General features: G+C 36.8%; 1 protein-coding gene across 1 annotated transcript in view; it reads right to left on the bottom strand.

The window, feature by feature from the left end:
• Nucleotides 1-17,147, bottom strand: part of CDK13 (cyclin dependent kinase 13) — a 46,363-nt gene that overhangs the window by 24,585 nt on the left and 4,631 nt on the right. Inside the window, exons 2-5 of the mRNA XM_086468406.1 lie at nucleotides 9,751-10,356; nucleotides 6,049-6,216; nucleotides 5,633-5,772; nucleotides 3,333-3,503 (exon numbers count right to left, since the gene is read on the bottom strand). Coding sequence (XP_086324532.1) covers nucleotides 3,333-3,503; nucleotides 5,633-5,772; nucleotides 6,049-6,216; nucleotides 9,751-10,356 — 1,085 coding nt within the window. The remainder of the gene's footprint in view (nucleotides 1-3,332; nucleotides 3,504-5,632; nucleotides 5,773-6,048; nucleotides 6,217-9,750; nucleotides 10,357-17,147) is intronic.

Raw genomic sequence — 17,147 nt, 5'->3', positions numbered from 1 at the left:
ACAGGGAATGTCACAAACTTTCTCACAACAAAAAAAAACCCATAACCTTAAGAGAAGATTAAGAGCTACAAAGGACAACCTTCCTGCTCCAAACTACGCTTCAAAAGGACATGAATTGAAGTTCATGAACTCAAGTTTATGAACATAACTCAAATTAATTTGAACTACCACCAAGCAAACAAAAAGCAAAAGCAAAGGGAAGTTTAGTTGCCAGCAGACTTGGTCATAAGCACCAACAGCATCAGGCTGCTTCTACTACTATCGAAGACTGACACCCACAATTGCTCCTGCACTAGCTCACTAGAAGAAAATGTTTTCAATAAAAATAACCAGAGTTCTGAGATTTTAGGAAAAAATTGAATGGAAACTATAGCTCATGGGTGCTATCAAGTCAAATGATGCTTTATATCCTGAGAGAAGCAGTGGAGGTTTTAGCAGACTTTTTTTTCAGTCAGCTGTTACACAGATAACACACACAAGGCAAGAATACAAACCATGAGTCATGTGCTCCCATCCCTATGCTTGTGTGTTTGCCTACCTCCCTCTGAATGATAGGTAGGGGAGAAAAACCTACAGAAGAAACATACAAAATGGATACTTCTCACCACACCCAATCTACAGGTTTTACCTGCAGGATCATGCCTCAGAAACAAGATGTTACACTACCAAGTAGTGATCAGTAATGCCGCTCTCCAACTTTATCATCAAGCATGTCTCACACATAATGAGGACTGCAAACGTAAAAACTTCAGATGTCTCTATAGCAGACCCATGTATTACCCCCTCAGCTGCGTATGTGCCCAACCTATAAAAACAATTGTGCTGTCCGAGTGCTGTATTTCCACTGATGAAAATACACTTACAACATTTGTAACACACTGCTCCAATGTGCTACATTTCTTTTTCTAATGGTTGGTCCAGAAAGAGTAAACCTGACTCTATATATTAAAGCTCTCCCTATTGTTAGACTTACACCCCAGGATAAAACACAGATACACTTTTCTTCCATTTTCATTAAACATAAAATGCTGTTGAAAATACGGAGACAGTATTTTGTCTCAGATAATCTTGGTTTTCCAAACTTTTGAGTATGTCACTGAAAATCATGTAACACAGCTCAAAGTTGCATAAGCCAAGCCATTGCTGGTTTGAAGGCCAATGTTACTATCTTAAAAAGCATCTTTAAAACAAGTACTGTACAAAGTGTGCCCAACATTTAAGAAATTGTCAGAAAACTAAATTTGCTGCATTTTAAGCTACTGAAATGCAAACAAACAAAAAAAAACCCACCTTAAGTGAAGAAGCAGATGAGCAATATGTCAGGATGTGATAGTCAGTCTTACACACAAAATTAACTTTATTCATATTAACTAGAGGAACCTGTGTTGGCAGAAACGTTCTCATTCTCTACTTTTACAAATGAGATACAGCAGGGTTTTTAAGTTATATTCCAAAGCTAAGATAAGCATATAACATATATTAAGCATAAACATGTTCATCAGAGGGCAAAACACTTTGCTTCTACTCTAAGCTCTGCCTGAGTAAGACATCACTACTGCTTTTATAATGATTCCTTCTTCAGCCAAGCAGCCTGCTTTTGTGTTTGCAACGGTTTACCATGAAAATGACCAAACTTCCTCCCCCTCATTTGTTCCCTGTGTAGACTACAATTTGGCCACAATGTCTCAGCTATAAATCCCCATCTCACAATGAACTACTCATTAGAGAAATACAGAATGCAGTGCCTGGAAAAAAAAAAAACAAACAACAAAACCCATCATCTTCCATCTTTTCACAGACAAATCGTAATAGCACAGTCTCATTATCATGCTAATGATCTCAAGAGACTATCAGAAACTAATTTTATTCTAGCATCTCCAGAGAAGCCCCTTCCCTTGAAAATTTTCTGAAAATGTAATTGTTTTAATAAGCTGTTAAATAAGAATGAAAAATTAAATTGAAAGCAGTATCAAAAGCACAAATACAGTCTTGGACAAAAAAAATACATTTTACATTAATGAGACACACAGTTCGAAGTACACCAAAAAATTGCATAATTCAATCCTAGACATAGTACCAAACAGAAAGAGAAAAAATTAATTAATGAGTCATTAAGTATTAAGTCAAGGCTCAGCGTGGTCTCATTAGCCAAGTAGGTTAGACCTAATTAAAACTCAGTACAAGATTCAAATGAAAAGCCTAAACCGGCTATTGCAGACTGTCAGGGTTCAGAGTGGGTGCTGACCACTGAACCTGCACGTATCTAGAGAAACTCTTTTGCCCGTTGCTTCCTACTCTAAAATAAAACCAAAAAGGCATGTCATTGCTGTATACCCTTCAAGGTATTACACTTTCTAAAGATGCTAGGAAAAAAGCCCAAACTAATTCCTGCTTAATTTTGACAGCCATCCTCTGACCCATTGCAACGTCACCTGGTGTTTCTGCTGGCTATGCAGTACCTACAGCTTTTTCTACCTGCACTGGTGCTGGGCATGCTGTATGGAAACTCAGGGAGGAAGAGCAGGGAAGAAGCACAGGTACCACATTCCACACCCTCCTCGGCCAAACCGTATACCAAGTTGCCCACAGGACATTAAATACCCCAAAAATGATAGGTTTGTAAGACTGGGACCTAAAAGGAAATGTCCTCCAAAGACAAACTGACCACTCCAACATCAAAAGTACCAAGCAACAACACTGCATGATTTCCACTCTGCTTGCTTGATACTCTAAGGAGGTTGCAGTAACTCAAACAAGCCAGACTCAACACAGAAGGAATCAAAAGAGTAAAAGTCTGCATGCCTTCTATTTGGGAAAAACCACCACCATCACACAAATCTCGCTTTTCCTTCTTTTCGCCTTCAAGACACACACGCGCAATTATGAGAAAAGTAACTGAAGCACAATTCAAACAAAACCAAGGGCTACAATGAAAAACATCTCTTCAATGCTGAACCTACAATACTCTAAATGATGAGAAAATACTACAAGGAAAATAAAAAGCTAAAAAAGCTCAAAATTAAGGGCTTCCTAATCTTGCTGGATTCCCTAATCCTTGAGTCAAGGTGTCAAACATCCGTTCCTCTCCAGCAAAACTAGAATCAACACTTCTTTTTATCCCACAAAATATTGGCAAAAATGTTTTTATAAGAAAGAGCCACAGCTGAATTAAGAGACTTCTATTAGTAATTAAATCAAAATTAAAATCCCTTGTCAAGCATCACAATTTGCAAACATATTTTTTTAACGAAGCTTAACTTCACATCCAGCATAGCAGACTATCATATTAAAAACAGGACCAGAAAGAGCCACCCCTGAGTTAGTGTACATACCTTTGTCCTTCTTGAAGTCCAAAGCATCTTCCTTATCTGTCACTATTTCCTTCATGTTAATAATGCTTTGATGATTAAGCTGTCGAAGAATCTTAATCTCCCGAATAGCTGTAATTGGAAACCCTTCCTTTTCATTGTCCAGACGTACTTTCTTTAGTGCCACCATTTCCCCTAAGAGAAAATTTAAATAAAACCCATTAAGACTAGCAACCAAACTATAGCATTTAATGTTGGGTTTGTTCCTTTGTTTTTAAAACCCTTCCCATTTGTTACTATTTGTGAAAGGACTAAACAATTAACATTTTGATTCTTGCACCAAACACTATGCTGAATGGAAACAGGACTAGCCATTATTGGGAAACTTTCATATGGAGAAACAAAATTATAAATCAGAATTTTCAGCTACCCACTGTAGGGCCTGTCTTCTTCCTCCTGAATACCTCACTCACCCGTGTCTTGACATTCCACACCAGCTCTATCAACAAACCCACACACAAGGGTGATTATCAACCACAGCTTTAGAGACAGAAGCCTACGTCCGCTATGGATTTCCTATTACTACATCACCACAAGTCAGAATGTGTCTATCTAGCCAGAAATACCATGTAGTTCAAGATGTGAGGCAGACAACTAAAAAGCTGAAAAGGCGTCTCTGCCCATGGTGTGGGGCTGGAACTAGATGATGTTTGAGGTCCCTTCCAACCCAAACCATTCTATGAGTTCTAAAATTCATCAGTATAGTTTCTATAAGCAGAAGTGTCACTGTCATGTTTACAGTAAGGAGAAATTCTCATTATTTTACTGCAGGCTGGGCTGGATGAAGCTGGATTCCGCAAAACGGCAGGAGCATGATCTACTCATGATGGAGGATATCTAAAGACTGTATGCCAGCTCAACCATTTTGTTCTTTGAAGTTTATTGCTGTTTGTGAAGTTTATTGAGAGCACAGATATCTTTGTTAGCTCTAAAAAGGACTTATCCTACACCAGCGTATACGATACATGCACAATAGATCACATTCCAGTATGACACAACATCCACTCGTTCTGAAAGCCCATTCCACAGCTTGTTATAAGGCATCTCAAAGGCCTTAACGCCACTCTTCACACAGGATTGGAATCCAAACCTAATGGAAGGTTTGCTGTAACTGTGTGGATCTATTCAATCCAGAGAGCCACAACTTCTACTGGAAGATAAGAAAAGACTGCCACACACAAATAACCTGAAGCTTGCCAGAGAGACACTATGGTTATGATAGGATTAAATGTGTGAAGAACAGAATCCTAGGAGAGCAGGAAGAAGCTTCTAACGATGATTTACAATGGTTCCCAAGGTAGAGGTAAAAAATAAAATCTGTGACAATTCAACTTAAGAACTAAAATTTGCAAACTGAGACAAGCAAAGAAGAACAAAGAAGGAATTACAATTACACAGCTCATTCTTCTGAAGATCAGAAGGAAGGAACTGAGGCTGGCATGTGATGCTATGTGATTCAGTTACTGCAGAAGTAGAAAATTATCCAGCATTCAAAGAACACACAAATAGGCCAGAAGGGCTAGCAGTCACAGAAAGAACTACTCCTTGAACATAAAACGATCACGCAACGTACAGCACATATGAAGAATCGATTTCAATGTATTATCTGTTCAGAAGCAGTGACAACATTCTTGCATATTATATATAGTGGTGACTACTTGCTCATTTGAGCAATAGTTTAACATGGAATTTAAAAATTATGTCACTGTTGTAAAGTCAGTTACACTGCAAGAAAAATACCAATTTGCAACACTTCAGGGCTGTGTTGTACAGAGGCAGATTCTCTTCATACTATCAGCTCGTGACTAATGCAGTAAGGAGAAGAAAAATGGCTAAATTTCATGCATAGCTTCTTTCACCCTTAATTCCTTTAAAAACTTCATTATTGTCAACTTGCCTAGGCTGCTATTTTGTTTCCCCAGAGTATTAACCCTCTCTTCCTCACTTGCTCAACTGTGTACAGAGCATCAAAACTCAAAAAAAAAAAAAAAAAAAAAAAGAATTAGAAATTACAACTACTCAGCTTGCTTTCAGCCACAACTTTACAGATGAATGATATTCCAAGGTAACAAAAGATAATTTCTGATCTAGACAAACACTAATTTAAACTAAACAAACCAACAACTAAAAACTTTCCAAACATTAGAAGGCAGAATACCACAAATTCCACTCAACAGAAAAAAACCCAACAAAACAAAAAACCACCAAAATATCCTGTTCACTTTAGAATTGCAGGATTACATTCAATTTTTTTTTAAACCCACCTGTGTCTTTATCTCTGGCTTTGTAAACTTGCCCATAAGTGCCTTCACCAATAATACCAATGATATCAAATTTATCCACGCAGCGCTTTCCCCAGTCTATTTCTTTTTCTTTCGTTTCACCATGTCGTGGTCCACATATTCTAGAAAACAACAAGCATTTCTAAGAATACAGCTAGTGTACATAAGGATTGTCTTAACTTTGAAAAAACCCTCAACACTGAATGTTTATGAGGAATTATTAGATAACTGGCTTACTACCATTAATTGACAATAACCCATGCAGTTTAAGTCAAGGCTCATTAATATTTAAAAAGTCATTAAAAAGCAGAATTCTTCTGAAAAAAAAATATTTTAAAGAAACTATTATCACTTCTACTTGCTTGATAGGCTTCATAAAAAAAGTCTAACAAACATACTTTGGTCTTCTCTTGCTGTGTAACTGAACCGCTGGTTTCTTTTCTTCAGGACTTTTGGATAAGTCAGCTCCTCCAGGCAACTCCGGTGGAAGTGGCAAGTCTGCAAGCAGATGGCGAAGTTTCTTCTCTGCTTCCTTAGCTGACTTCACTGTAAGATTCTCTCGCAAACTATTAAAAAAAGACACAATTTTGCTAATAAGTTGAACACAGTAGAATGATACTAACACACACAAAGGAAAACCTATTGGAATTTTTTTTTTTAAAAGTACATTCTAGGCTGTAAACACATCAACATTTGAAAGCTCTGCTCTTAGAATTTGCAGGACTTTGATTTATGCTTTACAAATGGTTCGCAAATAGCTCTCTGGAAGACGCACAGCTAACTACCAAAATTCTACAGAAACAATGAAATCTGGTGAAAGCTGAGGTTAGATGACACAGCAAGCCTTACCAGGCCTGACTTCTGCCGCATAAGCTTCTTCTCAAGCTTATAGCCTAGATTATTAAGAGCATTTAGAGCTCAGGTGCCGCCAAACATCAGAAGTGTAGTGGTAAAATCTGTACTCTGGCTGACTTCTCACACAAAAAGAGAAGACTATCCTAATCCAGCTCTCTATGAAGTTGGTCTCCAGAGATAATGAGCTTCGCAGTTACAGTAACTGTAGGGCACTACAAGGCAGTCTACAGTACCTCATTTACAGATTCCAGTCTCATACACTTGCTGAAACACTCCAGATCCAACACATTTCTAGTGATCAGCAATGCAAATCAAGTGGAGGAAAAAAACCCAACAAAACCAAAAACCAGATGAAAAAACGACTAAATGGTTTTCTGCCATGAGTTATCAACATCTGACCATTTTTTTAATCATCAACCATAATTAGATAACATACTGACAGTCATTGCCTTGAGAAAAAAAAACCAAACACATATATATTCCATTAATAATTACCATATGATGTAATTCTAGAGATGGTCTTCCCATACTAATGAGGAAATTCTGAAAACTTCATACTTGCTGCAGGATTATTTTAAACACATGATTCCATTTTACCAGAACTTCCTCTAGTTTAGCTAGATTTGTGCAGCTACTGTATATCCAGCAATTTTAAAGCCACGACCATCTCTAAACTTCATATAATTACCTAACTGTTTCTCCCCCCAGGACTCACATATAGTGTACTCTCATTAAATTTCAAACTTTGTCATTGTATCAAGAAAACTTTCTGTCATTCTTTGAGGGGACATTTTCCAAGATAGCTGCATTTGCCGAATCGCACTATTCTACTGTCAGCATCCTTCTCTGGGAACCTTTCCTGGAGGCTTTTCTGCAACTCCTTACCTATTTAATTTCATAGATAAAGCAGAAACTTCTGTAAATGGAAAGATCTTCCTATCTTCCATCACGGAGAATGCATGTATTCTTTCTTACATCAATTGCAACCAGCAATCTTTATATATTTAAATAAAGCATTCCAGTGTTTTGCATATGTCTGTGCTTCCCCTTGAAAACAGAACACTTGAATGTCTTCTACCACTTCTCAAGCTGCCCCTGCCTGAATTTAAAGAAGCACCTCAAGAAAGCACGGATTGTCCTCATCATAAACATAATGGTTAACACAATATGAAGAATAAACCACCTTTGGACAGCATACAATTATGGTAAAGAAAAATTCTTAATTTTGAAGTTCATATATTTGTAATTCTCTCACAATTTTGCCCCCAAACCTTCAATACTAGTGAAAGTACAATATACGAGAGGTTCTGAAACAGATTTTTAAAGTGGTACATGAAAACAGAGGCAGGCAAGAGCAGCCTTTTTTTGGGTCTGTTAAAGTACACGTCATTGACCACCAGAACAGTTTTCCCTTTCAGCTAATCTACACAGTGGTTTTGCAACACTGCTGTTCCCTTAGGTAGTTTATTTGTGGGTTTATCAGATTCTCACTGACACAGCAATGATTCTTACTGACACACAACTGACACAACAGTAGGAACCAGCCAGTTCTGCACAGCATCAGGCTTTCTTTGCTGGCACAATTTCCCCACAGTAACTCTGAGCTCAAGGTAAATACCTTTGCCCTCCTCCCCCCTACAAAATATTGATAATTTTTCTTTGATGACTTAAGCTTTATCATAACCTGTAATCACAACCACTCTGATCTGAGGTTTGTAACAACCTACAGGCAAAACTAAACAAAGCATAAATGACATTCTATTACTTGTCATTAATCTTTCTAATGCAGCTATTTGTAAGCATTAGGCTATTTTTTTGAAAGCAGAATGAGCCCAGTGCTGATAGAACTGTAGCCATGTTACCGCAATTAACACTGCAATGCCAGTCATCTATTTAGTTAAACTAGTTAGCCTAGTTTTTTGTTAGAACAGTAAATCTTGCTCTTAAATAAGTGTCAGAAATCCGATTGACTTAGAGAGGATGGCTTTGTAATAAATTTAAATGCAACTGTACACTTGCCACACAGATGTGATTCTGAACAACTGGAATTACGTTTGCTAGAGTGCTGAAGGGCAAGAAACAAGATTTCTCTTTTACTGCTAAAAAAAATAAACATCTGTAACACCTTGTTAGGTTGTATTTATTTGCCAAGGAATCCTAATGTTTAACATAGCATTAAATTACTAGCTAACACAAGAAAAATATTCACACCTCTAGTTATAACTACTTTTACTAATCAAAGAAACACCACACACTTCTCAAGAGAACACAGGCTAGTTTCACAGATACAGGATACCAATAAAGTAATCCATAAGGTTTTGAATTTTTCTTTTACAGTTTGATTTTTTACAAAGATGTATCCACATACTAGTTACTACTTCAATGCTAAGAAATTTTGTTTTACTTGTTGTGAGAAGTTGATTTCTTGTATACATGAGAGGCATGTAACACCATGAGTAAAAACAAAAGTAACTTTTCTCAACTTCATCACCAAACCAGAAGAAAATAGTAAACTACAGCTCAACAGCGTGATTTTCCAATACAAATCACAGCACATATTCTTTGTTAGGACTAGAACATAATTAATGTAGTCTAAACTCAGATGGCACTTGGAATACAGGCGTGAATTTCTTCACTACAGACCAATTTTTACACTTCAAAGGTCAACATAAATGTCAAGCCATGAACCTGACTTCCCTTATACATACTCAAAATAATACTGATCTCTGAGATAAATTATACTAAAATAACATACAGCTATAAAAACAATTACCTTCCAAAGGGAAGAAAAATCTCTACCTCAGACCCCAGGTAATTCAAGAATTTTCACATATTGCTACTGGATTTAGCTTTTCCCCAGAAGTACGTACATGTTCGCACCAAATTTGAATCCTTGAACGCACTCTTACATTAGTCCCAAAGCTATTATGTACCAGCAATTTTAAGTCATCTCTTTAGTGTACTTTCCCTGAAAGATTCCTCCTAGACTAAATCCTTCTCTTTTCAAGAACCAGTTAAATTATTTTTAAGGTAAGTTCCTTCAGTTCATTCATAATCACCATGTTACAGAATTGAAGAGCAAGAACAAACTACCTAATGCATCAGCCTGATCTAGCAAATAGGTTCATATTTGTTTGCCACACGAAATAATCATGATAACAATTTAAAAAAAACAACACCACAGACAACGACAATAATAAAAAGGAACAGACAACCCCAAAAAGCAAATTTATGTTACAACTCACCTATCAGTTTCTTTATCTTCAGGCAGCGTGGGAGGCAAAGGCAAGGGTGGCAGTGTGGAGGTTGGTAGTGCAACAATTCGATCCTTCTCCTTGGTGACTACACTTGGTGTACTCTGTTTGCTTTTCTCTTTTACAGTGACCGGTGGCTGCTTTGCAACAGTTAATTTATTCTCTTTTACTGCTGTAGGTTTTTGTTTAGTAATTTTGTCTGCAATTACATTATTTTCCCCTTTTGTTTCAGGAAGCGAGACCTTCGCTTTTGCCTTGTCATTTTTCAAATTTGCACTGCTTGTAGGAGAAGGTGTATGCTCTGTTTTTATTTTCTTCAGGTCCTTTACATTGTTCACTTGAGATGCACTCACAGCAGCGTCAGTGTTTCCCTTAGTAGGTGTTGAAGTATTGGAAGCTTTTGCACTGGCTTTGGCCGCCTCAGCAGCTCTTGCTTTTTTGTTTTTGTTCAGCTCAGCAGCCAGGCTACTCTTCAGAGTCAATGTACTAGGAGAAATACTTGAATGACGACTTCTGGATCTAGACAATCTGTGTCTGCTACGAGATCTTGAGTGCCTTGATGAATATGGACTTCTGCTTCGAGATTTTGCTGATCTCCTATTTCAAAAAAGTAATGATTTATCCAGTTAAAATTCAGTCCAGCTGCTTTCCCAGTGTTATCTGTTTTTCTGACAAACAACTTTTTTTTTTAAAGCAACCATTACCACCATGCTTATAGAATAAACAAAAGTCTATGAAATAGGAAAGATTGCGCATTAAAAAACCCACCAAACTATAGTTAATCAATCATGACTCTACATCTGAACAGGTTGTTAAAAAACGTTAAAACTTTCTTAGATGTAGTTTCTCCCATTAAAGAACTGGAAAATACAACTATACCTATAGGACAGATATGTTCATTTTTCCTCACTACTTATCAGAGATATTTTTCTCCTTTAAAGAAAATCTGATCCTATGTAACTTGTGCAAACACCTTTAGTATACGCAGTATTTCAGAATAATTCAGCTGGCTACACAACCAGAATTCGACAAAATGAAATTAATGTTACAATATGACAAGAAAAATATAAACACAATGCTGAAGCAGTAATTGTAGCAACTTCTTAAGTTTCACTTTCACAATTGTCAACAAAATAAGTTAGATTAAAAAAAGACTGAATAATAATGGCTGCAGTGTAACCAACCGAAAGACAACAACAAATCTTAACCTTTTCTTAAATTTAACTGTATACTTCTTCCCAAAACCACCAAAAGTACCCAATACTTGTTAGAGCTACTGATAAACAAACATAATCCACAAGTAGGCCTATGTTATGCCTGCCTCCAAACATAGAGATTAATAAAAAAATTAAATAATCTAAGTCATTTACATAATCATAGCAGAAAAACACCTAGAGAGGGTGGGGGAGAATATTAACAGTTAGAAAAGCAAACTTTTAGTGTGTAAACAATACCACTTAATATGAATTCTTTTTCATCCAATTTTTCAGAGGGCTATCCTAATTTGCCTAGTAGTAGTTCTGATTCAGTTCTTCATTAAAAAGCAAAAGAGAAAAAAAATTAATTGAAGTGAAGGGCACAGAACAAGTAAAGTAGCCTAACATGCTGCTACCACACAGAAATGTTATGAAATAAATTAAATGTGGGGGTTTTAATCCATTTTACCATACTAAAAACAGCAAGGGTATTCACCAGATTTACAAGTATTTTCTTGATTAAAGTTTGATGGAAAACTATTTTGCTTCAGTGTGTCACTTGGAGGGGAGGAAAAAGTATAACCAGGATTAAAAAAAAACCCTAAATATATTGGTCAGCTGGACAAAGAAAAAAGTATCAAGCAATAGCAAAAGTAAGACTTCTTGGAGATACAAGAATTAGAGTTCTAAAGACAGCACTAGTGTATGGAGGCTGCCAAAAAACCCCAACAAAACCAAACCAAAACCAACCAACCAAACCAAAACAGCAATCAAAAAAGCCAACTACAATCATTATGGTAAGGACTATCCACCTCTATGCCAAATTTAACTTTAGTAACAATTAAATTAATTCAGTTTTAATTATCAACAACAGAAATTACATTTCAATGATTCAACTGAACAAGTACTTAATATTGTACAGTAGTATTTCTATTTTTCTGTGCAATATTCACTAATTTCCAAATTTACACTTTTTTCCTGCATCATAAAAAGAACTCTTTCTAGTCTTCTTTCTAAAGCAACCTAAGAAGTCATTGAGAAAAATCAAGATTATGTAGAAGTGATTGAAAACAACGTGTAGGTGTGCACACTGGATACCACAGCACAAGCTTCAAAATTCTGTAAGTAAAACTGAAATTGATCCAAATGGCTAGAGACTCTTGAAAGGAAAAATAAAATAAGACCAATCCGCAGATGAGGACAACTCTTGGAAACTAACAGAGTTCAATCCTATGCCAGGAAGCAAGCTTTATAGAATTTTCTGGCACAGCAGGATAACAATGACAGATGGTGGTAATAATAATAAGTTTTTACGCTTTATTAATAATAAAAAAAGAAAGCTGCACAATTCTGTTCTCTGAAATGTCAATCAAAATTTAAAGTTTTGGTTCATTTTGGTAAAGAGATGTTAACATCTATGCCCACTAAAAACCAAATAAAAACATAATATTGGTCAGAAAATTTCCCATGAAAACTTGCTTCTGGCTCCATTATGAATCATGTTGTTTTTCTCATTATTACTTTGGAAATCTAAGTATTAAATACCATAGAAAATTTTCAGAGGCTTGGCCAAACTGGAATAAAAGTAAAAAAGTACGAAGTTCCATAATACAGAGTTAAGGTGGGAATATGGAAGAAAAAGGAGGGCTGAGACTATCCAGACAATACAATACACTTCAAATGCTAGGCCAGAGCTCTCCTCACACTGGTATCTCCCTTTCTGAGAGGAATTACCACGTAAGCAGAGGTATACTGCTACAGATCCGCACCAGCTGTAGAGTCTGTATAATTATATTTCTCCAGCATCAAGTCAAGCTAATAAGCCCCATTAGTCCTAAATTGACTTCTATAAATGGCACCATTTGCAAGGATGTTACTGACCTGTCTTGGAAAACCTTTGCTTGCACAGCTCTTTCCTAGAACAGCCGTCTTGAACTGACACTCGCGCCAGCTACCTGTAGAACACAACCTCCATCCCAAGGACCAAATTGCACCCTGTACTAAACTTGAAGCACGCCCTAAAGGTCTCAAAATCAGTTACATTTCTTTTGTAAGTACAATTTCTGGTTTGTTTGAGTTTTTTTGGTTTTGTTTGATTTGAAAGGTGCCTAATATAAAGAAAGTAATCTACGCCACAAACAGAAATACGAACCTAATTCGACATGCACTTAGAAGGAGAAGTAGCAGCTTAAACCACAACAGTTGCTGAGGCACCATGCCTGATCATAAGACTCTTTCTGTTCCACTTCGGTTCAAAATAAAACAAGTTCATTTAGATCAGTGTTAAGGATGAAATCAGAAAATCTGTTCAAATTAGTGCCTATTAATGCTCACCTGATCAGCCTGGTGGGAAAGAGGCAGTTTTGAAAAGCTGGGGCAAAAATAACCTAAATCCTTATACTTTCTTCAAAAACAAGCACGTAAGGAAGACAAGCATCGACACTGGATTGATGTAGATATTCTAGCAACATTAGTCAAGAGTCTGGGATGTGAATACGGATTTATGCAAGCTCAGCAAAAAAAAACCAACCACTCTCCACCCTAGGTTTCACATCCCAAGTGACAAGTGTTACTTTCTCATGTCAGAACTGCATCCATGTGGGAGACAGCGAATACACATACATACAAATATTTAAGTTTCAGTTCCAGTATATACTACAGCCCTCAAGAGCAGATCAAAATGATAGTAGCCTAGTTACAAAATATGTTGACTGAGTATAGTCTCTGCACTGGTTTAATTTTTCCAAAAGTTTTTCATTATTTATGTCAGCAAAAAGATCTATGTTGCATTACATAGTGCATGTCTGTGCTAATAATAAACTAGAACTTCTTTTGGCACCCTAAAACCTTAGCAAAAATTCCTTGCTTTATCTCATCCAATGGGCTAGACCCAAGAGAGTTACAGCAAAAACATTAACACTTTCAACTAAACAGACAAATGCCGAATCTTAAGTAAAAGGGAACTTCATCCAAGTGCTAATTATTCAAGTTACAGTGATAAATCTGCTGTTTTCATAAGCCTAATGATCTTTTCAAAGACCAATTTCTTTCATCAGCATTACTTCAAAAGTCCCAACAGAATCTTCCAGGCTAGACAAAACTTATGTACAAGTTTCCATCTATAAAAATGGCACAAACCCCAAAGTATCGACATTTATAAGCTTTCCTTCAGAAGAGCGCATACAGAACTCATAGTGGAGAAATATTGCCTTATATGCAATAAAACCAGCTCATTCACTCTGTTCAGAGCTAACATTCATTTCACAGAAAAGATGAAGTCACAGCAGCACAGAAACGGGCTCCCGCAATAGCCAGTGTCTGCCATTGAATAGGACACTGACATTTTACTGGGACCCTGAAAAACCACCAGGATGGACACCTGAAATATACTGTTCTCTAAATCTTGCAACAGATTTCTATTAAATGTGCATACATACACACATATACAAAACACCTTATCTGACATTCGTCACCAGCTATTTCATCTTTAGTTAGGAGTTTGTTTTAAACACGGCAAACACGAACAAAAGAACAGTGGCTACAACTGCACAGAACTGCGCTGCAAACAGCAAACAAATCCAACAAAACAATCCAAAGTTTTTTCCCCAAGCCTCGAGAGATCAGGAAGTGTACTAAACCCTAAGGGCCACATCCCAGTCTCCCAAATCAAAAGCACCTCCGCTGCTGATGCACATGGGGAGAGACTAATAAGAAGCCACTGTTTCAGGTAAGTTTCCTCAGATGCTTCTTCCTATTTGCACCTAGTTCTGCCTCATTTACAATACCTTTGCCACGCTTAGCCATTAACAGTCCTCTACAAGCACCTTAAATTCACTTCACACAGATCTATATCCCTACAGAGAGGGTAACAGGCAGACTTCATGACATTCATAAAATCACTTCTGAACCATATACAGATTTCAATACAGTTTTATACATGGGGGGGTGTGTGTGTGACACAAACCAAAACCTGATTTGCCTAAAACCCGTAAGTATCAGGAGGACTAGCTTGCAATAGAACTAAGAAGTTCTAAAGGTGCTTTTGTTCTTCCCCAGAGACAGCAACAAAGGAGACCAGGAGCACAATTAGATTAGCTGCAAAGGGAAATGGAAGGAATATCATAATATAAAGTGTAGCTATAAAATAAAACCAGAAAAAGGAGTTCAAGACATTATCTATGAAACGCATATGAGATGAGGCAGATTTAAAGAAACTGATAGAGGAAGAAAGCACTACACTAAGGAAGTCACCCTGAAACTAAAACTCACCTCTGCTTTCCTCCATTTTTCAGAACAACAAAAAGAATGCCTTTTCCTGCCCTCCTCTAAGAAATAATAATTTTTAAAAAGTTGGTTTAGGTACCACCATTTTTCCCTTTTCATAGTTTTTGCCTAGCACCCTAGATTTCATAAAACAAACCAGTATTCATTTTTTGTCTGCTTAATTAACACAATGTACTCACTGTATAAAAACCTACTTAAGACACCAAAGTGTCATTAGTTACAAGTTTCAAAACTGTTACAATGTTCCTGCTTCTCACAAGGCAACATTCTACTGAACTTCACTGGTTAACCTACCATTACCAGACTTTCTGATTAATTTAACAAAAAAAACCCCAAGTCTACTGATGTAATATCACTTACATTCTCAAGCACAGAATAAAGAAATTCCAAATAGTAACTTAAAACTTAAAGTGCTATATTTTACTATCTTGGTATTGAAAGCACAGAGGAAACAAAACCAACAGTGTTACACATGTCAGATTTCCAAGAATACAGGTCTCACTCAGCTTACATGTTTTTTCTTGCCATGACACTTTTCTAGGTGCTTCTTTCTTTCCCATTCCAATCCTCCCTTTATATTAATGCAAAAGCAGCATTACATTTTACTGACAAATCAGAACAGTCATGTGTTATCATATTTGTAAACTTGAAAACCTCTTTTCTTCTTAACCGCCTTAAGAGCGAGCTAAATCCAACATGCTAGCAGCCAGCTATGCGTGTTACCTGAGTGCAAACAATACTAGACTCGGAACGTATCAGGGTCTACAGACCTGAACAAGAGAACCGATTTTGTCAGTAACTGTTTGACAAGACATAATACAAAGGGATTCATGAGAATAAGCGTGGAAAAACAAGAAACGGAACAGAGTGAAGGAGGTTAGAACATTCACCACAGGGCAGCTCTTTCGTTACCTGCCAGTGAATGCTGCGCTACTGACTAAGCGCTGCCATCCTCCCCTGCACGGTCAGGTCGTCATGTATTTGAAGAGGGAGACCCACATTTAATCAATTGGCTTCACCACAGATTTTCCAAGACATTTATAATCACTCAGGAACATAAACCACCTTGAGAAAACATTCTAGCTCACAGCACAGCTCTTCCACATTGCACTAGCAGGCAAATGGATAATTCATCTCTTTAAGCCACAGCAGTCATTGTGCTCTCTCACTCGATACCTTATTAATTTTATTTATTTTCTCTAGCCCCTAATTCAAGGTTACAATCTAAGCAGCTCTGCAACCAAACACCTACTCAGCCGCTTTGTGCTTGAAGACAACATAATGTGCCTTACTGATTCAAACCGTAAATCTTTAAAAGGGTGTCCAATACCTTCAGCGTAGGAATACTAAAAATTCCAAACGTGAATTTTATTTGTTTCTTAAATTTGCTTTATGACCCTTTATTTTCAGATGAGAACTCTGCCTACAAAGAAATCAACCAGCAAAAAGTCAACTCAAATACTGTGTTCTAAAGACATTAAGAGTTCTTTTTTTCAAATTCGGTCCCTTCCCACAATAAGGAAAGAAGCAGCACAATGAGGAAAAGGAATGGCACATCAACATAGTCAGGCAAAAGGCAAAATCCACTGCCAAGTAACAAAACAAATCTTAATAAACTCAGAATATATACTAGAGTGAGTGTCTCAATATGTACTGGAAAAATTAGCTATTCCAAACAGTGAAAACCTACAGTTTCACTTCTTAAATTCTGCAAAATACAATTTTACTAAACAAGATTAGAGAGCTTTATGTAAAAAAAAATAAACCTAATTTCACCAAACAAGGGGGGAAAAAAATGTCTGAAAAATCTCTCCTACTCCTTTAAGTCCAAAAGTAGCAGAATTACTGGATTCAAAGTTGGTTTTGGATCAGTGTATGAAACCATGTCTTCTCCACGAAGTATGCATT

Source organism: Leptosomus discolor, chromosome 7 (assembly GCF_034619465.1).
Source record: "Leptosomus discolor isolate bLepDis1 chromosome 7, bLepDis1.hap2, whole genome shotgun sequence".
Taxonomy (NCBI): domain Eukaryota; kingdom Metazoa; phylum Chordata; class Aves; order Leptosomiformes; family Leptosomidae; genus Leptosomus; species Leptosomus discolor.
Note: the sequence above shows the minus strand (reverse complement) of the source record. Positions and strands in the feature narration are given on the sequence as shown.